The sequence below is a fragment of the Pundamilia nyererei genome, unplaced genomic scaffold (assembly GCF_000239375.1).
Source record: "Pundamilia nyererei isolate P.nyererei 1_Seehausen unplaced genomic scaffold, PunNye1.0 scaffold00113, whole genome shotgun sequence".
NCBI lineage: Eukaryota > Metazoa > Chordata > Actinopteri > Cichliformes > Cichlidae > Pundamilia > Pundamilia nyererei.
In genome coordinates this window covers 2,060,973-2,084,953 of record NW_005187514.1, presented here as the reverse complement: position 1 = coordinate 2,084,953, position 23,981 = coordinate 2,060,973, and the positions used below count along the sequence as shown (strand labels likewise).

General features: G+C 38.9%; 1 protein-coding gene across 1 annotated transcript in view; it reads left to right on the top strand.

The window, feature by feature from the left end:
• The first annotated feature begins 483 nt into the window (after positions 1-483).
• LOC102199290 (ras-specific guanine nucleotide-releasing factor 2-like) overlaps positions 484-23,981 on the top strand; it is a 42,318-nt gene continuing 18,820 nt past the window's right edge. Inside the window, exons 1-7 of the mRNA XM_013913054.1 lie at positions 484-1,281; positions 16,414-16,520; positions 17,516-17,663; positions 20,910-20,999; positions 21,102-21,238; positions 22,462-22,578; positions 22,750-22,829. Coding sequence (XP_013768508.1) covers positions 1,006-1,281; positions 16,414-16,520; positions 17,516-17,663; positions 20,910-20,999; positions 21,102-21,238; positions 22,462-22,578; positions 22,750-22,829 — 955 coding nt within the window. The 5' untranslated portion in view covers positions 484-1,005. The remainder of the gene's footprint in view (positions 1,282-16,413; positions 16,521-17,515; positions 17,664-20,909; positions 21,000-21,101; positions 21,239-22,461; positions 22,579-22,749; positions 22,830-23,981) is intronic.

Genomic DNA, 23,981 nt, shown 5'->3' with positions numbered 1-23,981 from the left:
ATATATATATATACTGTAGGTTTTGAAGGATCCTTGCCACATAGGATTCAAAATCAAACATTTTATTAGCAACTGTCGTAATAAAGTCCGTTTGAAGACAGACAGATTGCTTTGAAGCTCATTCTAAATTTGTGGACCTCTAGAACAACCCCAAGTTACTCAGAGATTCAAGTTACACAGGAGCTGTGTTAACAGTGTCTACTGTAGCCTAAAGCCTTCATCATCCCTCAGCCAAAGACAAGAAGCAAACTGCAGAACTTTGGTAACATTTTTCTCCGTTTCAAACTTGAGCTGACGCCGAGTTTATCACGCCCAGCAGCTCCCCCTGGAGCATCGAAAGGTTTTATCTATTTAAGATTTAAAAAAAAAAAAAAAAAAAACATGCATAGGAATAACCCGAAATATCTGTAAACTTAACTTGGATATAAAATGAATTCCCAAAACTACAAAACATTTGCTGTTGGAAAAAAGTACAGAAATAATTCACATTTGCTACACTGTAAGCTACATATTTAAAGACCTCACTCACTCTCAAAATCGACCAACTCGCTGTCGCTCCGCCTTTAATTCCGCCAACTCCAAGATCAGCGCGCATCACCAGAGAGAGAGCGAGAGAGACCTAGTGAGAGTGAGTGTGCGATAGAGAGAGAGAGTAAACCACTGCCAAAGCCGATTACAGTCTATCGGGACTGCGACTCTGTGTCCACTTAAGAGGGTTCTTCCCTCTGTGAGCGTCACGCCTCTCGCTTTCTCTCGCTTTCCATTTGTTTGATTCTAAAAGCGAAGGATGGATTTATTTGAGTGAATGCGGGACTCGGGCATCTTTACTATGAGTTCCTCTGCAGAAGCGCTTCCGTCAGCGGGGCAACTTTTCTATGCACCACGGCGCCGCTGAGCCGCCCGTCGCTCTGTGGCAAAGTTTCCACGCAAGCCCCGGGGAACATGGGCTCGCAGTGAACGCACCGGTTGTCGCACTTTCTTTTGTCTACACAACAGTACGACAACATGCAGAAGAGCGTCCGCTACAACGAAGGGCATGCGCTATTTTTGTCGGCGGTCGCGCGTAAAGAGGGGACTAAGCGCGGCTACCTGAGCAAGAAGACGGCGGAGAATAGCCGATGGCACGAGAAGTTCTTCGCCCTTCACCAGAATGTACTGTTCTACTTTGAGAACGAGCAAAGCGCGCGCCCTGCTGGGATTTACCTGTTGGAAGGATGCACCTGCGAGCGCGCGCCGGCTCCCAAGATGTCCACCACTGGGAAGGAGGCGCTAGAGAAGCAGGTGAGATTGAATGCCAACAGGGGAAGTCAAATCACCGAACCTTGCTGTGAATGAGCGCGTTCAAACGTCTAATGTCACCTGCCACAACTTTTAAAAACGCTGCATATCCCAATCCCACTGACGTCACTAACATCATAAACTGAGCCAGGCACTCAGTGTATAGAAGTCTGTCAAAAGAGAGGAAGATTACCAAAACCAGTCGTGGTTTTTCAAAGCTATCTTGTATTGACTTACTTGTGTGGAATGTTACACATTCTTATATTAATCAGAATTAGACGATCAAATCTTCTCCTCGCTTTATTACAGACGGCAATATATAAAGAGCAAAGAGATCATGCAGCCTCAGACTAAGGTGCCTGCAGCAGCTCATCCTCTCTGCTCGCTTCAAAAAGCCCTGCAGTGAGAAGAGCTCGGTGTGCATCCTCCCAGAGCAGGTGACCATTCCCTGATGTGCCATAGAGAGCAGGCCGGGGGGGGGGGGCACAAAGCTTTCACACCTCATATCTTTGTCCACAAGTTTAAAAGTCAAGTACTTGTCGCTGTCTTCGACACTATAGCTGAAACGGCTTTCTGTCTCCGTGAGGTCATAAGCTGCCAGTTGCAAAGACAAAAACTGAATGAATCAAGTAATCCCATCAGTTTAAAGGATTTATTCCAACACACGGGTTATTTTTGTTTCCAAATATGAATTATGAAAACCACAAGACTGAAAGATGTATGTAGCTTCAACTCAAATTCATGTCAGTCTGACAGAGTCCAACAAAACAGTGCAGCAACAGGTTCTTTGTCTAAACAAGTTGATTTTTATTCTGTGTTCCACAACTCAATAAACCTGTGTAATCTTAACGATTAATAAACATTTGTAACTGTGATGTAAATGGACTGATTCTTATATAGGGCTTTTCTACTCTCCTGGAGTACACAAAGCGCTTTATACAACATACCACATTCACCCAATCACACCCATTCTCACAAGCACGTTCTCTATACTTAGTGCTTTCTAACTACATTCACACACATTCATACTCCGATGGATGCATCGGAGAGCAACTTGGGGTTAGTATCTTGCCCAAGGATACTTGGCATGCAGTCAGGAGGAGCCCAAGATCAAACCAACCTTCCGATCAGTAGGTGACCTGCTCTACCTCCTGGGCTACAGCCACCCCATGTAAAGTTTTATGTGTGTAATATAAAATGAACATATTCTATAAATCGTGTGTTCATTTGTTTTACTTCATTGCTGAACAAAACAACAGTGAAGCTGTCATTAGCTTCGCTGTTGTTTGGTTTCTAGGAAGGATTTAGACTTGTGTTGTCTGGGTCAAGGCTGGCCAATCACTTATTACCTGTTGCCCAGAAGCTGCAATTTGAACTGAACTATTGGTTTACTCTCAACCAGGCTGCTGTGTCCTACAAACATAAAGTCCATCTAAATGTGCAACTGAATTGCTGATCATTTGACCAAAGGTGTATTTAATCCCTGCACAACTGTTAGCCTACTGGAAACTTTGAATAGCTTTACTGTATTTTTGACAACTTATTGAGACTCTTGTGTGTGTGTGTGTGTGTGTGTGTGTGTGTATAATATTAATGTTTTAAGAATAATAATAATAATAATCAAGTCATTACAAGCAGCAGGAACACAAGTGACCTAATTATTCAGCTGAACTGATAAATTGTAGCCCTATGACTATGTGGTGGGCGTACCCCACCTCTTGCCTTATGAAAGATGGGATAGGCTACAGCCCACTCCACCTTCTGCGAATTGGTTAAAAAGATGGACAGATGAGGATTAATTGAAAAATATAGACATGTTGGGTCCATATTTTGGCTGCAAAAGAGGTAAAATGAAAATCTACATTTCAGACTTTATGCTTGGAATGCAGCTGCAAATACCAGATGATCTGGATCTGTTTCAAAATGCAGCTAAATGACAGAGCAACAGCCCTCCTGTGACTGAAACTACAATTTCAAATAAACCTCTGCAAGTTAAAGTCAATTATTTCTATGCAACTTTAATATACAATACAGGACTCACTGCTGAATCCTTCAAGGCTGAAAAGGGTTAAGGTTTAATACATTTACAGCAGGGAAATATTTTAGGGGGAAACTGTTGTGACAGAGCTCTTGGAAGTTGCCTCAGCATTGTTGCTCCGAGAGTTAGCACATCTTGTTGCTAGGAAACATTTGACTTAACATTTGAAAATGCATTTCATTGATAAAAATTAATTAATGGCAAAAACAGGCATTTTTAAAAAATGCCTGTTTTTTGTCATATACAGATTAATCTTAGGGCCATATCAATCAGTGAGTCAGTCTTATGGTGAAAAAGTTATAACAAAAAAGACAGACTTACATTAGCTTTATGGAAGAAAAGGGAAGCAGAATAATTCCTGCTCCTGATTGCAGTTTTTAGCAAACCTCGGGGACTGTGTGCCAGCGTCATAGCCATAAAACTGGAGGGGGAGGGATACATTGGAGAGTGCTGACTTTTTACTCTGTGAGGAAGTATTAAATAGACAGTGAGTGGATGCAAATTTAATCACGTAAGAGGTAAGGAGAGGTCAAAAAAAGCCAACCAATAATAATCACTCAACGATATCCATCTCCACCTACTAATACAGTTGATTTGAATATACAGTGTGAAGAAAATTAATTCCAGATGTGTAGGAATAGAAGGATAGAGAGTAGGTCCAGCACTGCCGCTTTGAGTCTTTCTGCATGTTAATATGTTGTTACTATTGATGATTAAATGAGAATAAGTCTTGCTTTTGTAAGAGCAAAATTACATGTTGTTCCAGCCGCTAATATTGGCATTGATGTAGGCATAAAACCTGTCTCTTTTGATGTTAGAAAGCTTGGCAAGTATTATGTTGTATTTAAACCTTTTTTCTTTTTAAACATTCCCACTGACTGTCTCACTCTCTCCCTGTCTGTCTCACTTTCATACTACAGCTGTGATGTTTAATTAGGGTTATTTTCAATCTGCCCTCAGCTGAAACCTCGACTGCTGCTAGTGTGTGACTGTTTAACTACATAGCTATGCACACAGGAGGAACCACATAACTCTGACATTTTGTCTGGCTCATGAGGCCGTGTGTGGGCTTTTGTGTTTCAGATGATCAACACTTCAGTAAAGGAGGATTTCCATGTTCAGTTTGATCCCGAGTTTTATCCCTTATGTAAGTGTTTAGTTCAGAAAGACAGAGAAAAGCCTTCCATATTGCCATTAGTTGCTCTTTCTCCTCACTGTTAGTCTGTGCAGTGGAGTGAATCTGCCAGCAACCTGCAGTATGACACCCCCACAGTGAGCCACAATAGAACCACACAAAGAACACACAGCTCTCTCCCTTCTTTTCTCCCTGTTGTACTCCGATAGACACAAACCCTTCAAATAATTTGGAGAGCATTTACACCAGTCTGAATGGTTTCCACAGCGACTGTGAACCCGCTTTGCTTATGTGAATATGCATGCATGTGTGTAAAAGGCTGGTACAATCAGCTGTGTATAATTGTCAAACTCTCCCTCCCCCTTCATCAAGCGGCCAGTTGTTTATTGATTTTAAAGTGAAGCACAATTCATTAGAGGCCATGAACCAGAACCAGATGACCATTAGTCACTGGTGGAGTCTCTCTTCAGCTTGTCACCCATATGTCAAACTTTGCTGAGCAGCTCATTGTGTTTGGTTCTGTAAAGGCCGTTGTAAAGCCAAATAAGCTATAACCTTTGTGTTTGCACCAGGGTCTAATAAAAAAAATATAGAGAACAGGAATGGTGATCAGGTGCAGGGACCGAAAGTTGTTAGAACTTTGAGAAGTTTCTTCAACAAAAACTTGCCATAGTGGGAAAGTGAGACAGTCAGCGGCAATGTTTAAAAAAGATTATGCTGAATAAAAGTTTATAACAGAACATTTGTGGCAGTTTGTTTTTATTTATCATGTGGTCCCACATGTTTGTTCATCCTTGAGTTGACTAAAAATGGTATTAGATAGGGCAGCAGTGGCAGCGTGGAGGTTAGCACAGCAAGACGGTCCTGAGTTTGAGTCCACGATCGGGCTTCACCCTCTGTGCAGAGTTTGCGTGTTCTCCCCATGTTTGCGTGGATTCTCTCTGTTTCTTTCTACTCCAGCTTCCTCCCACAATCCCAAGTCATACTACACTCAAACTACAATTTCCCTGCAGTTAGGCGCTATTGGCTAGATTTGCCAGATGCGACAGTAAGTGCCTGTAATTTACAACATTACCTTACATAACACTGAGTAAACCTAATGTGTGGCTTGATCGAGGTTTGAGAAACACTGGTTGAGATTGTGATGTGACTGACTCAGTGGATTGAGATCTGGTGACTGTGGAGAACATTTGTGCCATGTTGTATCAATAGGTAACTTCACATCTGAGCAGACAAGTATCACATGTGGAGTTCCCCAAGGTTCCATCTTGGGACCCCTTCTGTTTAACATCTACATGCTCCCACTGGCACAGATTATAAACAACAACAAAATAAACTATCACAGCTATGCAGATGACACACAAATATATATCACAATGTCACCAGGAGACCGAGGCCCTGTACAGGCTCTTGGTAAATGCATTGAGGAAATTAATGACTGGTTGTGCCACAATTTTCTCCAGCTAAACAAAAACAAAACTGAGGTAATAGTCTTTGGCGCCAAAGAAAAACGATTACAGGTCACCAAAGAACTTCAATCTATACATCTAAAAACCACAAACCAGGCGAGAAATTTGGGTGTAGTGATGGATGCAGACCTAAACTTAGAAAAACACATTAAGACAATAACAAAGTCAGCTTACTATCACCTCAAGAATATATCAAGGATAAAAGATCTGATGTCTCAACAAGACCTGGAAAAACTAGTCCATGCATTCATCTTTAGTAGGCTTGATTACTGTAACAGCATCTTTACAGGTCTACCTAAAAAATCAGTCAGACAACTACAGCTCATTCAGAACTCTGCTGCTCGAGTCCTCACTAAGACCAAAAAAGTGGACCACATCAGTCCAGCTCTGAGGTCTTTACACTGGCTGCCTGTCCGTCAGAGGATAGACTTTAAAGTTCTGATGCTGGCCTATAAAGCTCTGAATGGTTTAGGACCAAAATACATCAGTGACCTCCTGACCCAGTATGAACCTTCCAGATCCCTCAGGTCATCTGGATCCGGTCTTTTATCAGTTCCCAGAGTCAGAACCAGACACGGAGAAGCTGCATTCAGCTTTTATGCTCCTTATATCTGGAACAAACTCCCAGAAAGCCTCAGATCAGCTGAAACACTCAGTTTATTTAAATCCAGGTTGAAGACTCACCTGTTCTCAGCTGCATTTGAATAAAGCACCAAATCCACACTTTTAAGCTTAAATTTCAAAACTTACATTTAACTACTGATTTTATCTACTGTTCTGATTTTATCTGTTTTGATTTTATATACTGTTGTTTGTTTGTTTGTTTGTTTGTTAATTAGTTAGTTAGTTAGTTTGCTTGTTTTAATCAATTTTAAATCCTGCTTTTTATTTGTTCTTGTTTCTAATGTCTCTGTAAAGCACTTTGAATCACCTTGTTGTTGAATTGTGCTATACAAATAAACTTGCCTTGCCTTGCCTTGCCTTGTTCAGGAAACCAGTTTGAAATCATCTGAGATTTTTGGCATGGTGTGTTATCCTGCTGGAGGCAGCCATCAGAATATGAGTACACTGTGCGCATAAATGAATTGACATGATCAGCACTCAGATACGCTGTGGTATTACCAATGCTCAGTTGGTTTAAAGGGCCTAAAGTACGTGAAGAACATTCGCAAACGTTGACATTCTCGTGTTTAACTGTACAAAAACTGGGAAATCATGTTTACTGCTTGCTACATTTACACCTTCTTTTAAATATCTATAAGTCGATCACAGGGAAGATCCCATGAAATGGCACAGCGTTGAGAGAGAATCAAAACTGACTTAAATGAAAAGGTTTTTAAAATTTCATAAAATTGTACAATAGCTTGCTGTTAATATCTTTTGCCTGTGAAGGAGTAAATAATTCTCTAATAATTCTCACTTTTTGATCAGGAATCATATAATATTGTGGCTTGTTGCACTGTGTTTTCTAACCTCACATGTTTTCTAAAACCACAACATTTTAAGAAATGTTACAATAAATTGTTTCCCTTTGCAGAGAGAACGAGACTTCTAAACATGAATATTTGTACAATTTGTGTTTGCAGCGTAGTTTGTTAGCTTTGAAGGAGACAGACTAATTGGACTACATTGGGATTGAATATTTTATAAGAATGGATGGGATGCATGGGAATGGTGCAATCATTTAATTGAGTACTGTTTGAGTTTAATACAGTGTGTATGTGTAGCTACAGTATATTCACAGATGGGTTTCCTTTTACAAAAGTGAAAAGGTGGGGCGACACACTAGAGTTGAAGTGTCAGTGCTGACTTCCTCATGTTCATGCATGTGTGTGTAATTAGTTCTCATTAGAAAGCTCCTCTAGCTCTAAGTCCCCCTCTCTGGGTCTTGTGTTTTCACTATTGCGCGCATTAATTGGAACCGATTCGTCCTGTACACCCTGAGTCTGATTTGCTTTTCTCTGCGGGCTGATTTTCATTTTGCTGTTAAATTTTTTGCCAAGTGTTAGAGCCATTATGAACCTCATTAGTTTCAGAATTTAAAGCTGGCATCTAGCTTAAAATCTGTCTGTTGTGTTTGAAGTCTTGGTAACAATGGGAGCAGACCTTATGTACAATAAAACACTTATACTATAATAACTGTGAACAGTATCTGCTTTTAGCTAGTACTCTTACTTCTGTGGAAAATGTCTGAGTATGTCAAAAACTACAGATCTACAACCATCTGTAGGCTTTACAGGAAAAAGGAGAAAATATCCAATGAATGGCAGTTCTTGGGGGAAAATTGTTTGTTGATGTTACGGGTCAGAGGAGAATGGCCAGACTGCTTTGAGCCGAACGGCAGGTAACAGGTAACCGCTTGTTACAATCGCCGTAGAGAATCTCTGAAAGCACAACACATGGAACCTTGAAGCAGATAAGATATGGCAGCAGAAAGCTACGCTGGGTACAATTCACACATAGGCTCTCCAAAATTAGACAAAAGAAGCTTGGAAAAACAATAACTGGTCTGACGAGTCTTAATTTCTGCTCTAACATATAGATGGTAGTCTCAGAATTTGGTGTAAACGCAAAGAAAGGATATACTAGAGTTTCAGGATGTTGTTGGTCAGGAGGATATTTTTTGGCGTACTTTGTGCCACTTGGTAGCAATTGATCACCTTTTAAACACAGCTGTCAACCTGAATATTGTTTCTCCCAATGTCGGTCCCCTTATGACAACAGTGTGCCCATCTTCTGTGCCATGCCACAAACATCAGACTATTCCAAACTAGTGTCTTGAACATGACTCAAATGATTCAGATTTAGATCATGGATGTGCAGGCGACAAATCTGCAGCAGCTGTGCGAGCCATTATGTCAAAATTTTATTTTTATATAACATTGTGTCAGCCAATTTTTGTTGTTTTTTCAAACTTAGTTTGAGTTCTAACTGTAGCAAACCATCTTACGAACAGCATAGTTTCAATTACCTGGTAAATATTGCATTAAAATGTAATGTTTTTCTCCTAAATTAGATCATTAAAGGAAACAGGGGAGTAAAAATATTAACACTCTGCTGTTTCTTACACTATACCGAGTACCTTTAATTTTACAGGGCTAATCCTGTTTATAAAATTTGTCAGGCACCATGCTGCTACATTTTTGGCAGGGTACATGTGAGAATAATATAAATTGTATTTCTTAGTCAATGTTGGGCTGATCATCATTCTCCTCAGATGGGCTTAGAATGTTTGTGGTTACTCCATAGGTTGTTGACGCTCTTGGAATTGAACCTCTGCATTCACAAGTGGTGTTATATCTGGAGCTGCTGCCATCTATTATACGTGATCCTTCTAGCTACAGGTATAGATATAGGAGATGTGTCTCTGACAAACTTTAGCATGAAGGAATACAACTGTCTGGCGCCTTCATATATGTTGTCTTTACTTATGAGGACTGGATTTTACAAGATCCTGTTAATTTTCTCAAGAAAAAAGTAAAACTGATCCACTGTCTGCTTGGAAGCCTCTGATGTTGCTCTCTGGGAATTACAGAGGAATCTCCAATTCAGTATCTCCTGCATTAAGGCAATAAAGTCACACAGTCACTATAATGCAACAAATGTGTAAGATGAGGCCAAAAGCCTGTTGATGCCTTCATATGAGGGATTTGCTTTTGCATGTTTAATTTGTGTGTATTTAACTAGTAGAGTAGGAGGATGGGAGTGAAAATAAACTGCGGAGGAGGGGAGCAATTTGATTAATCCCTTTTAAAAGAAATCTCAGATAGACAGGTAATCCCCAATCAGAGTTTTCTGGGGCAACAGTTATTATTGTATTAGTATATATACAGTGGGTAGATATGTGTGAGAACAGTCTGGATATTTTATTTGTGTATGTGAGAGAGGAAAAGACTGCCCCACACTTTATTATACAAACTTCTTTGAAGGAAGTGAACAGCATGGAGGGCAATGAAAAAACAGCGGGATGTGGGATGTTGATTCAGTGATTGTCACATTAGCTGGTAGCCTACATCATTAGCTGAATTCGGTGGTTACATAAAGTACCGCTGCTGCCGCTGCTGCTGTCAGATTAATGTTTTGTGTCACGTTGCAATGACAAGTCTCCAGGAAGTGTATTTAAAAAAAAGTTCATTAAAGCTTTTTGAAATTACAGAGTGGGGCTTACAAAAATATCGAAAGAAAGCCCCACTCTGTAATGAAGCACGTCAAAACTAGCATTTTCTTTGTCATGTTGAGAGACATACTGTTTACTTTGATTGTGAAAGAAACAGAGAAAGAACTGAAAGCTTAAGTTTGAAGGTTGAAGAGAAACATCTTCTTCTCAGGCGTTAGACAGATGACATAAGGAAGCTAGGATCTTAGGGGAAACTGATAAGTTAGGGCTGCCCAAAATGACAAAATGCAGACTTACATGTAAATAGATGAATATTTATATAGTGCTTTTCTGTTCTAATTGAGCACTTAAAGTGCTTTCTTACCACAAAACCCATTAACACATTCACACAGTTTTACAAGCATTTTTATCTACACCTAAGTACTTTTTCTAAACATTCACACGCACTCCCTCCAATGAATGCACAGGGTTAGTGTTAGATTAAAACAAACTCCCACCCAACCAAGCAGCTTTCTGAAGTTCACTAATCTACTTCTCTAAAAATTGTCTATGCCAATAGCTTAATGATCCCAAGCAAAATATGTACTTTGGATCTACTGATGAATAACAATAGAAATGTATTAAAAAGTTTTCATTTTTAGAGGGATAGCTGTGCATGTAAACAACTTTACAGTTATAAGGTAAAGCAAATCTGAATTATTGAGTGTAGAAGGTTTCCATGACAATAGTAGTTTTTTTCTCTCTCTTGTCCTTGGAGCATTTTATGAGCAGAAAATATTAATGCCCCGTGGTAGCATAACAGGAGAGAAATGAGAGGAATATAAAGAAGTGATATGAGTCTGATCCAGAAGATTAGTGGGGAAAAAATAACCTTTTTTTATCCTTCCAAAACTACTTCTCACAAATTATTTTTTATTGTTTAAGTAGCTGGTTTGAATCTTGTAATAGCAAAATATATTCGGGCTCATGAAAAGTATGAATGAATGCTGATCATGTGATCAATGATATTTTCATAGACGATACCAGCAATGAAATATTACTTACCCTTAATTACCTTTGTTATGTGTTGTTGAAATTATTAAAAGGTTTTCAACATAACCTTTTAATTCACACACAGCCAATCATTTCTTGCTGTTGTGTTTGAGGGATTGTTTCCACCACGAGACCTGCCAACAACACGTGGCATGAGATTATGTCTGTTTCACAGAATCACAGCATGTGCTTTTTTGTCCTTTAGTTTTCTTTTCTTTTGATCTTTCAAGATTGTACATATACACCCTCAAAAGCATACTAGAAAAAACGATTATAGATTACAAGAGTCTTGCATACACAACTCTGGTCTGCGTTCTTTTCCCCCCTGTGATGGTAATTACCATGCAGTAAGACTCAACGGAGACAGATTATACTCTGTGCTGAAATTGCTTGTTAATAATTTTGTCTTTCTGCCATGCAATCAGTGTGTCTATAGAATGACAGACAAACACCTGCTTGTATTTTCAGATGTATCAGCTAAGTAGCACTTTTCAGCCAACCTTTGTTAGCGTTTTCCTTAAAAACTGTTCTCTCTCATTATCTACGTGTCAATCCCTTCTCTTTATTTCTCTCATGTCACAGACTCAGCTACATTTTCCTTTTTTGGTTGAATGCTTGTTCTGTTGCATCTGCGCTTGTAGCATTTTTGACTCAATGGTGGCACTGGTTTCTTTTTTTATTATTTGTTTCCATACACCTAAAGTCCAAATTAAGTTCAGCATAGTGGTTTGCTTTCGATAGTCCTATGACACACAGCTCCACACACTGTGTGAGGCTGTTATTTTTGTGAATTGTGCACCTGTGTGCTAGCTGCGCTGCCACATTTGCATTAGATTTGTGATTAAGAAGTGAAAGCAGTAGTGTTGATATTTATAAACATTTTTCAGCTGCTTACTCATCACAGTTAACCATTTACAAACCATATTAAATCCTTTTAGGAATTGGATGTTCTGTACCTTTTCTGTTGAGCTACTGGATTAGGTTCATCCAACATAATGTAATGAAGTGTTGATTTTTAAAAAAGAAAGTTTGGTCATGGGAGGACTCCACCAAGTCCTGTAAAAAAAACAAACAAAAAAAACGAAAAAACAACAAAAAAAAAACTAAGCACACTACAGTTTGGTTTGGATGAGGTCTGAATTTTGACCGCACAATTGAAACACCTTTTTTTCTGTTTCTTTCTGCTGTAGTTGTGCTGGTGTGGCTGGGATCATTGTCCTGTTGCATGATGCAGTTTCAGCCAAACTTTAGCTTTTGGACAGATAGACAATAGACACCAACTGACAGTTGCTATTAGCTGTTTGTGCTGATATAATGTGTTTGGTTTGCTCCAAAAGTGGTGGTGTGCATTATAGACAAGTGCCTCTACCTAGGTCTTGTCTGTCTAAAGGAAATTCCAAAAATCTAAAAATTTTCAGTCTTTTTCTATGATAAATGCTAACAGCTAGCTGAGGCCCGCAGCGTCTGAGATTCAGCTCCGTTTTTATAGAGGTTTAAAGTGATGGTCATAATTTCAATTCTATTTTTTAACTGCTTAAAAACTTTGACTTTTCCACCTAATAAGGTTTGACTCAAGTTGCACTTCTGCTGTGCATATACCAATGAACAAGTGATGTGCTAATGGTTATTTATACAGTTAAACTAGAAAAACAGCAAGCAGACCTACTTACAGCTTCACTATTCTAGCAGCTGAAACCATCACAAACACCTGTTGTGTGCTTTTGTGCATAAACACAACTGGCTCATACCCTAGTCATGAAATTATATTGGGTTTTTGATAGCAAGGCTGGCAAAACTGCCTTTCTTTCATGATAAAATTCAATGTATTTTGGGCTTCGTGTTTGAGACATGAATTCCAAACTACCCTACAAGTTATATACTACAGCATGTGTGACTGTGGAGTTTCTGCGCTGGGGTCATACTAATTTAACTCCAGTGAAGCTAAAACTTCTAATAGTTTGGGGTTTAATGTCTCTTTGAAGCACAGAACACTGATGCAGAAAATAGCTTTGAAATTCTGATATTTAGAATGAAGTGAAAAACTAAGGCCCATTTGTAGTGCTGCAAAATGCAATTTTTGCTCTCATCAGTGCAGATCCCAAAGCAGACGGTAGTGTTGCATCATTATTGGCTGTTTTAGTCCCCAATCACAGTGATTCTGCCATCTCTGCTTTTAAATATTTATTAAAAAAGATGAGTATTTCTGGGTCCGCCAGCCATTTTTGGCTAATAAATCTATTAACACAAATTTCATTTTAAGCTTTCATAAATCTTTAATAATGAGAAAAAGCTTTTCATCATCTGCACTATTATTAACTCGTACATGTGTGTGGCAGGCATTCATTCCCCAACATTTAGGCTGTGCTGGACTGTGAAAGTCATTTTTTTGTTCGAAGAGCTCCTCACCTCTGTTTTCACAGCAGGTAGTTTTAAAGATTGAAGTGAAAAATGGTTTTGCACAATAACATTTTTGCCTCACATTGTTCTTAAGCTTTGCTTGGTGAAAGTAAAATAGACTTTATGTCATGCTGTCACGGCCCGATTTCTGCTGTTTCTCACATCAGGATTTAAAGAGTGTATCAGGGGACTGTTAAATTGGTTGCAAGTGAAATAAAGAGTGAAAGAGCACAAAAAAAGCTCAGTGTCTTTTTTCTCTTTTGTTTCCTCGCTGTCTTTATTTGTCTAAATGAAATTTCTTACAGTACAACGAAGGCCCTCAGGGATGAAGGGTACGCTTGAGCCGATTTGAAGGGAGACTGAGCCAGGAGTCCAGATCTGTACTGTAAAGTTGGGAAGCTCTGTGGTCATAGCTCAGAGACAGTCAGAGTACCATTCATGAGATGTGCAGAGCTCTCGCTTTGTTTATAGGTTTCGTAGAAGCAGTCAAGTCCTCAAAAAAAAAATAAATTAAAAAATCCCTCCAACTAATGAGGACACAGTACAATGTTACAGAGCAATTCACTGGAATGCTTTAGGGGTCCAGCATGATGCAGAATCTTCTGTAAAGGATGCGGTAACATTAAACTTTAATGATTGCCTGGTGACAATTGGGTCACAGTTGCAGAAAAAACTTGGCAGAATGGTAGAATATAAATGTTAAGGCAGGATACAAAAATATATATCAAGCATACATACCATCTTAAGGATCTGTTAAGTAGCAGGTATAAATCAAAAGGTAGTTAATTACATTCAAAGAGAAATTTAGTGCAAAGAAGTGCAATGTTTGTATTGCATAATAAGTTACATGCCTGAAAGGGGAAAAGGATAATATGTAATATAAACTGCACTGAGCATGAAAATTTATACTTTGCTTAAAGGTGCCCTGACAGGTTTTTTTTTAAAAACAATAAAAGTTATGTTTACCTTCAGTTTTTCTCACCTAATCACTCTATAAAGGCCTGAAGTCTAAGAAACTAGGGTATTGCGCTTCCTTCCACATAAACATCCACAAACCTTATTCTTTTTAATATTTTAAATTGTGCTGTAACTTGCATATTACAAGCGCACTGTGCCGCTCTCCATCCAATCACGTTTGTGCATCCGCATTCATGTTTCATGAACAAAACAAGAAAAATGGGAAAACAGTAGGTCCGTGGTGCTACGACTGGTCCAAAAGTCAATAGAGTACTACACAACTTTAAGTTTGTTTACTAGTAGATTGTTACTTATATGTAGACTTTTATATTTAACTACTATATGCTGAAAATATAATTATTGAATTAACATTTTTAATGCAAGACTCTTACTTTTATTTTCGACTGTTGTGTTCCTGCTTTCACTTTAATTAAAAGCTGTGATTATTTAAGCAAGCATGTCAAAAGCACATTGATTTGTTCTATGTGAAAATAACAACACAGACATCTGTGTGATCAAAGGATCTTGAATCAACATGATGTGGAAATATTTGCATGCATGCAAATATAGATGAATTGTCATCTGACTCGTATAGTGCCACAGTTGGTCAAATACATAACAGCTATTATGTTAGATGTGCAAAAGGTTATTCATCTAGAGATTTAAGCTCAATGTTTCACTTCCTGTTGAAGACTATTTCCTTTTATGCCTGAAATTGCATGATGGATAAATAAAAGCCTTAAATGAATAGAGGCAGCACTCGTAAGGAGAAAATGGAAGTGCAAAACAAGGCAGCAGCGGCAGATATTTTGTTGCCATGGAAATGTTATCTTGTTGGGTTGTGACACAATTTAGAAATATGTACTCAGTTAAGAAATGTTATGTAACACCTCCCTCTCCTGTCTCTCTCTTCCTCTCTCCTCCCATCCTTCTCCCTGTCAAAGGCTGTTAGAGCACAGATTATTGTTGATATAATAAAATACAGCCAGGCAGTGAATCGAAATGACAGATACATAAAAAGCTGAGATAGGGGGATAGAAATGGAGGAGGGTCTATGAGTGTGTGTGTGTTCACATATCCTGTCCTCAGTCCCCAGCTCATCCCCACTGCAGGGGCCAAAGCCCAACCATCCTCCTGCAGGGCAAACGTCTCTCCTCTGGACTCTATCTGGTTCACCGAGTCCTTACTGAGAGACACAAAGAGATGAAAGTACGAAGGGATGTGGAGGAGGAGGAGTGGGATTAGAAAACAAGAAAAGTGAGGATGCTGGTTGAGCGGGGCAGAGGAGGTGGAGTGGGATGATAGGTGAAGTGCAAAGAGAGAGAGGGAGGAGGAAAGAGGTGGTGGGATAAAGAGAAGAGAAGAGGAGGAGAGAGAAAGCCAATGCAGAGCTCGGTCGTCCCTGTTTTCCTTGACTAAGAATAGCAGCTCTTCTGGTAACCCAGTGCCCCAGGACATGACCATTTGAATAAAAGCCTCTATCACTTCACATAATGCCTAGTGTGTGTGTGCTCTACTGTAGGTGTGTGCCTCTGCACTTGCATGTATTGGCATGTGTCTGTGTGTAAGTGTGGGGAAGTGTTTTGAAGGCAGTTACATAGCGAAATTCATCAGAGTAATAAGAGAGGCAGGCAGAAAACGAGAGAAGGGAAAGAGGGAGGCAACGAGCGAGCTAATTGGCAAAAGGCTGGTGGAGAAGGGAGCAACAGATGAGAACTGTGTGCTAAGCGTGCTGAGCCACCCATCCTCCCCCGTACTGTGTCCCTTTTTCTCCACCCTATGGGATAGATATTGCTGCTTAGTGTAAGGTGTGCCGAACTCTACGTGGGAATAATCTGTGCAATTAAAAGATAGAAAGCAAATACAAAGAAATATTTTAAAGTTGCAGCATTGGTATTATTAGCAAAGGTACAACAAAAAGACTTCTGTCCAGTTTCAGGGTGACACAATAATGTAAAAATCTTTTTTTCCTTCTTCATCTCTCTGTCAGCACTACTTCCTCATCATGTTTGGTCATGATGGACAGAAACCACTGGAGCTACGGACAGAGGAAGAGTGTGAGTGCGATGAATGGGTGGAGGCCATCCAGCAGGCCAGGTATGCACAGTACATTACTATATAAAGAGTACTTCTAAAAATATTTTGCCATTTTTTAAATCACTTTCAGCTCTTGTCAGTATTGTACAAAAGTCATCCTTTATGTATCAGCTTTATATAGTAAACAGCCCAAGTCAAAAAGACACTAAAATGTTCAAACATTCAGTCTGAGAAACACATAACTATACGTAACTGACAATATATTTACCATTTTGGTCAATATACAGGATTTGTAAAGGGCTCATTAATAAGACCTGCAAAACTTGCAATATTCTGAAATTTTGGTGAATTATAAGTTACAGAATATTTAATAGCTTTAAAGCATCTTGGGATTGCCTCTATTTTGTGGTTGGTGCTTTGTAATTGCACTAGTGCCCTATGTATGAGTACAATTATGAGCTTCAGTTTTAAAGGGAAGTTAGATACTATCTACTATAGATTTTTTCAACATCAGGGTCCTCTTGTAATGAAAACACATTTTTGGTTACACAGTAGCATATATTTCAGTCATAAATTGATTTTTGTTATTCTTTGAAGCAATAATCAATGGGATAAATAATTATTTGATCTCCTGCTGAATTTGCAAGTTTGCTGACTTGCAAAGAAATGAACAGTCTCTATTTTTATGTTAGTTCCATTTTAATGGAAAGAGAGAGAATATCAACCACAAATCCAGAAAAAAAGGCATAAAAGTTGTAAATTGATTTGCATGTCACTGAGTGAAATAATTCATGTAATGTGTTTTTTTTCTTAGGATTTTGGTTGATATTCTGTTTCTCCATTAAAATGAAACTACCATAAAAATTAGAGACTGTTCAATTCTTTTCTTTCAAATACTCATTTCCCCCACTATATAAACTACAGCAGCAAGCAGTGAGAGCTGCTGTGTTTTATGCATGCGACTACTTATTCATTTTTTATTTTTGTATACATTCTGTTTTCAGCATATTATTTAGCTGTTTATATTGACATTTTATCCTCTGTGAACTTTTCAGTTACTCTGACATTATCATCGAACGAGAGGTGCTGATGCAGAAATACATCCACCTTGTACAGATCGTGGAGACTGAGAAGGTGGCTGCCAATCAGCTGCGCACTCAGCTAGAAGATCAGGACACTGAAATTGAGAGGCTTAAAGCAGAGGTACATTATGCATGTGTGAAAACGCTCGACACAAATGCACATAGACCTTAAAAGGTGGAATTGTTAACATTTTATTCATATCACAGACAATTTGTATTGTTTGTGGAATTTTGTTGGAAATGTTTTTTTCTTTTTTAGATTGTAAAATTCTTTCTCTAGGATACAGTTCAGCAAGTACATCTCAAAGAATTCAGAAGATAGCATCTGATTCTCTGCATTTAACTGCCCTCTTTATTAAAATAACCCCTTGGGTTCTGGACTAGCTGTCTTCATAGTAAAAAGCACACAGTACTCTGTACTTCTGACAGGCTAGCTCTGGGAGGCAGGTATTCTGTTACACAGGTTACTTTGAAAGGAACTCTAGGAACTATATTATTAAAATCAGCTTACTATTATAGCATTGTCAAATTCTTAGGACTTCTTGAGACAGAAGTCTTAAGGACTCTAATATTTAAAATCATGCATGCTTTTTCAAAAGAACTGTAAGCAAGGATTTTTAAGATTTTTAAGCAAACAAATACCTTTATGCAGCAACTGAGCAAAACAGCCAGTGCAGTTTTATATGATAGGCAGAGTTAGGTAGTCACCACAAATTATATTTGAGTTGATGAATCTGGATGCCCTTCAGGATGAGTCATACAATTTTTGAAGTTGTACAGGAGTCTTATGTCTTATGTCTTGGAAACTGTATTAACTTTTTCACTATGTCTTTAAATTGTATTTTGCTCTTGACAGATTGTAGCCTTCCACCAAGTTGATTTTAAGAAAATGTTAAGAAACTTTAATTCTGCGATTACCCTCCCAGTCTAAATCACAATTCAAGTCACTCAATAAAGAAAGATATGTAGGGCGTACATAGACCATGCTGGTATTCACTATGTGTGTCTTTTCTCAGGAAAGGTGTGAGTGGGAATGGTTTTCAGTTACCTCTGAGCGTAGGAAGAGAAGCCCACTGTTCAATAAAGACAGTCCATCAGTTTTATTGCAAACAGCTGCCAACCCCACATGCGATAAATCACATGCCCATGCTCACATACAAAACAAAAGTGACCTCTGCAACATTGTTAATAAGAAAGAATTACAGGAGCTAGAAAACTCCAACAAAGTGAGGTGCAGCAAGACCCCAGCACAGATTAGACAGCACATAGATTAGATTAGATAAAACATTTTTTTAAATCCCTCGGATGGGATCAGATTCCTGATTTTTCCAAGGGTAGCCCTAGTAAGCTGCACAGGAATGGGGAGTTACTAACTTCTGATGCACACTCAGTCATTTTGTTCTAGAAGCAGTCCTGAAATATGACAGAAAACACTCAGTTCAGAAAAGGAAACAAGAGGGAAAGAGTTAAAAAGCATAAAAGAAGTAGCTGGGGTAAAGGCGGGTTGCAAAGCCACTTGCATATGCACGGGAACAGTAGGCATACTAAAGCAGTTTAAATGGCATAAAAGGGCAAGAGCTAAACGTTTAGCTGACATTGTGGCTAAATTGTTATCTGTGGCCTTCTTGAATTAAGCTATGCTTGATTTCATTAGAATTATTCACTGGTAGTGTATCAGGTGATATAAAATCTATAGTTATTTTATTCAGAAAATATCAGCCTGTAAAAATAAAGAGAAAGTAATTGCATTGTTTTCCTTTTTAAACAATTTAAGTTATCATGATTCTTCTATCAAAGAAGAAATGAATGCTATGTATGGAGCGCTGTTCTCCCAATGCTATATTCTTCTATGTGGCACAAGAATTACCAGAAGGAACTGTAAAGTTATTCTGATTGTGCAGCTGCTCGACTCAAATTGAATTCTTGTCTGTGCAGCAGTTGTCCCCAGGCGATGTTATTTGCTTATTTGGGCCGGCTGCAAACATTTCCACAAATCAAAGCTCTGCTGTCATTGTCACTTGACAGCGCTCTGCTCTTTTGCGTCAATAGCCGCTTGCAGAAACATTTGACTTGCATATGGTATTTCTGTCTTTGGGACAGGAGCAGCACTCTGTTTAGCGAATTAGCACCTAATGATGATTTTATTTGAAATGCTCCCTCGAAGCAACAAGTGTGGCAGATACTTCTCCCTAAAACAACTGGTGTTATTTGTCATTGGCAGGATACACGGAGTCTGGCTGATAATGAAAACGTGAAAGAAAGTAATTTTATGTTAAGAAACATCTGCCAGTGCAATGGGACTGCTCGTGGAAAAAGAGAAAGCCAGTGTGCAGTTGGTGATCCATCTCATTAAAGCTTACCCGTGTTTGTTTGTTTGTTTGTGTGTGTGTGTGTTGCTCCGTGTTTATGAATAATTAAACCAACTAGCCACTGTAACTGTCAACAGTTGGCAGACATGCTCCTCTCTGCTGCCATTTGCATGATCACGCTAGTGAATAAGAAAATGAAGATGAAGCGCTATGGCTGAAAATGTTTTGGGTTTCATCTTTCATCCTTTACTCACTATATAATAAACTTATACTGTCAGACGCCTGTCAGAAGCCTAAAGGTATGAACAAATAGTTGAGGCTAAACCAGTATTACAGCTCGTCCTAACCTCTGCTGGGTTTATTTCTGCACAGATGGTAGTGTTGGCAGGAAGAATCCTTTACTGGCTATGTTTGAAGTTGGTCATCTCTGGTATTTAAAACTGGTCCTCTGTATAGTAGTGAAATTTGACTTTCTGTTTTTCCACTAAGAGATCTGGCATCTGTCCAGCTCATTCCCTTTCCTCATTTTCAGAGCTAATGAAGATGGCATTAACTTTGTGGTTGTCTTTTCTTGCCTGCAGCGAGTAAATGTCACAGGCTTATCTGTCTCTGTTGTCTGCATTGAGTATTTCACAGCTGTAAAATCAGACAAAAAAAAGTGACTAGTATGCTTTATATCGATTCGTTTAGAATAGGAGAAGATTGCACTTTCTGTGCCCTACGATGCACTTCAGGTGATTAGGCGCATGATGTAATCCTTAATTTGTTTACCATCACCAGCTGAGAGCCTCCATCTTCTCTCATTTTCTCTTTCTGAATGAAGGCAGCAGATTGTCAAAGATGAGGAAGTCTAATGCTTATCTGGTGAAAACACACCAACAATGATTATCGCACACACAAAAGATCAATGGTGATTCCTACAGGAATATAATGTCCTTCTAGAAAAAGCGGAAAGTTTATATTAAGTCTTATGGATATTTTTCTTACCTAACAATTTAAATCTTTTTTGTCAAACCATCTACATTGTGCTCATATTTGTGTCTGAATTTCTCCAATAGATTATAGCTCTGAACAAAACTAAGGAGCGCATGCGGCCTTACCATGTCTTCCATGAAAACGACGACCCGGATATCAAAAAGATCAAAAAGGTGAATGAATAAATATAGTACAGTCACAAAAACAAAAATAACCCAACTTGTCTAAGCTTTTTCATTTGTATCTGTTGTACTACTACGTCTTTATATCTGTAGGTTCAGAGTTTCATGCGGGGATGGCTCTGTCGGAGGAAGTGGAAGATCATTGTTCAGGACTACATCTGCTCTCCTCACGCTGAGAGCATGAGGAAGAGGAACCAGATCGTCTTCAATATGGTGGAGGCAGAGACCGAGTATGCAAATGCATTACGCCTCGAGTCACACACGCTGCACAAAAGTTGTCACTGTTGTCAAGTCTTAGAGCACATGATGTTATCTCACTTGTTGTGTCGACTATAGCTCAGGAAACTGTGCTGTAGGGTATATATATCATATATACAATATATACTCTACTGATAAATATAGAGTACTTTATATATTGTTTTAATGTTGGTTTTTTTTAGATTTAACAAATCTAAAGTGAATCACAGTCATATTTACACACCCTGATTGACAAAGGAAAATAACCCAGATTTTCTCTGGATTCGTAATTTTAGCCAAAGTCATGGACAGATTATGTTGATCACACGTCCTAAAAAACAAATAAACCAGCTGACCTGTTCATCCAAAGACTGTTTATTTGCTTCTTAAGCAGCGAGTGCATAAACTACACGGTCCTATCATTTTCTTTTCTACATGCCATCTACAGCACAATATTAAATATTAGTTCAAGCACACATTTTAATGTAAATAAAACTGCGTAAAAATGCCCCACCTTTCTTGAGGGATTCTTTCCAGCTTTCAAATTTAGTGGTTATAAGTGACAGCGATTGGCTGTTCATGTATCTGTATCCTTCTAGCATCAGTTTCTTGTCTGCTTGGCAGGTGCTGCCAGGGAGCATTAAACAGACTTAACTACATAAGTTGGGAAAATTATGAATGCAGTCCACAATAAAGTGGATGTCAGTGGATTTTATCAGTTCCTCTGTTCCCAGTGTGACAGTGCTATCACTCGATGCTCATTGCTTCAGGCCTTTTGGAAACGTGTGCTAGCATAATTTGCATCAATGTCCTACGCAAAAAGCAGGACTCTATAGCACTGGAACCGCTGCTAACAGTTTACGCTCTACCGACCTGCTGATGTGCTTTTCTTTCATAGTCTGGTCTGTGCTACATGTTGACTGTTGATTGACAGCTGACATTTGACCAGTAGCCTGCGTCATTGTGCAGGGGTGGTGGGGGTGCTACATACTAATATACAATGTAAAAAAATATAAAATACAATTACAAATCTAACAAATGAATTAATAAAACCAAGTATACCAGAGTATAACTTTCTGCTAAAAACAAAATAAAAGGAAATTGTATCATCTGACTACAAAGTTGGCACCCAATTAATACTATTTTAATGAGACATTATCATTAAAATATGGGTTAATTTGAATGTTTGAAAATGTTTCTATGTGTGGAATAACAGGTACGTCCACCAGCTCTATATCCTGGTCAACTGTTTCCTCAGACCTTTGAGGATGGCTGCCAGCTCCAAGAAACCCCCCATCAGCCATGACGACGTCAGCAGCATCTTCCTCAACAGGTGTGTATGTGTGCGATTAACAAACATGTTTTGTCCATCTGTGAGTGCAAATTAATCTCTGGAGTGTTAATTACGCATGGTGCACAAGCAGAGACAGAGACTGAAGATAAATAAATAGATGAAACCTCTTTTCATTTCTGTTTTCACACTGTATTCGCAACGTGTCTTCAGTGAGACCATCATGTTCCTTCATGAGATTTTTCATCAAGGCCTGAAGGCGAGGATAGCCAACTGGCCAACTCTGGTGCTGGGTAAGCTGTTACTTGTCCTCCCATAAAGCGCAAAAATCGCACAAACCCACTCTCTCTGCAACTATTCACTTACATCAAGGTCAGGCTTTCAGTGGTTCCCTGCAACCAGTTTGTCTCATTCGGACGTCATACTTGACGTCTTACTGCTCTGTTCACTCATGCATACGCACGTTTCCCTATCTCATTTGGCAACAAGGGCAGTTATTGTCTTGACAGACAATGACCACCCAGAAGGCATCCCATCATTTCACCTCCTAAAACAACCCCTCCCCATCAGATAAGCATCACCTAGGAGACGGACTGCTGAAAGATGTGGCAGCAAATTACTTGTGACAAATTCAAAAAGAACAGGGTCTGCTGATTAAACATACAGGCCTTATCTCGCCCTTTCCTGCTGACTGATTCAGTGCAGTCCTTTGAGCTATAATATGTTTTATATCAACAAATTCTGCAGTATTTTCGATCAGTATTTATGATTCTTCAGTTTTCTATGAATACTATTCAAATGCTTACGATTCCAACTGAAAAATGTGTGTTTAACCTACATAGGTTCTGCAGAGACAGCTGTAGAAATACATTTCTTTCTGTTTGATTTGGCAGTTTATTTTCATCCGAAGTCATGATTTTGCTTTTTCTTTATTCTTTCTTTTTCTTTCACTATTTGGTGGGCATTTTGAGGGCGGCCAACATCTTTGCCGTTTTGAGATTCTCCCATAAATTTCTTTGTAAAGATTCATGTCTCTATCCTCTGTACAGTCATCAACAATTAGAGCAAATTTAATTTTGAAAAACATATGCCTCAGCATGACATTGTGAAAACTGACGTCAGGAGTGTGCTGAAGCAACAGGTGGTGATATAAACATAACTCAGCAGAAATATTGGCCAATTTGAAGCTTTCAAAGGATAACTCAATACGCGGTCTGAAAAAAAAGGACCTTTCCAAGACTTTATTTTCCTCTTGTCTGCATAAAAACCCAGAAACAGTACTTCTGAAACTCTTCACTGTGGAAGTATGTTTTGAAAAGTTCAATTGTCAGTGACCTAAAATGACATTTACGTGTGGATAAAAGGCCACAACACACACACACACACACACACACACACACACACACACACACACACACACACACACACACACACACACACACACA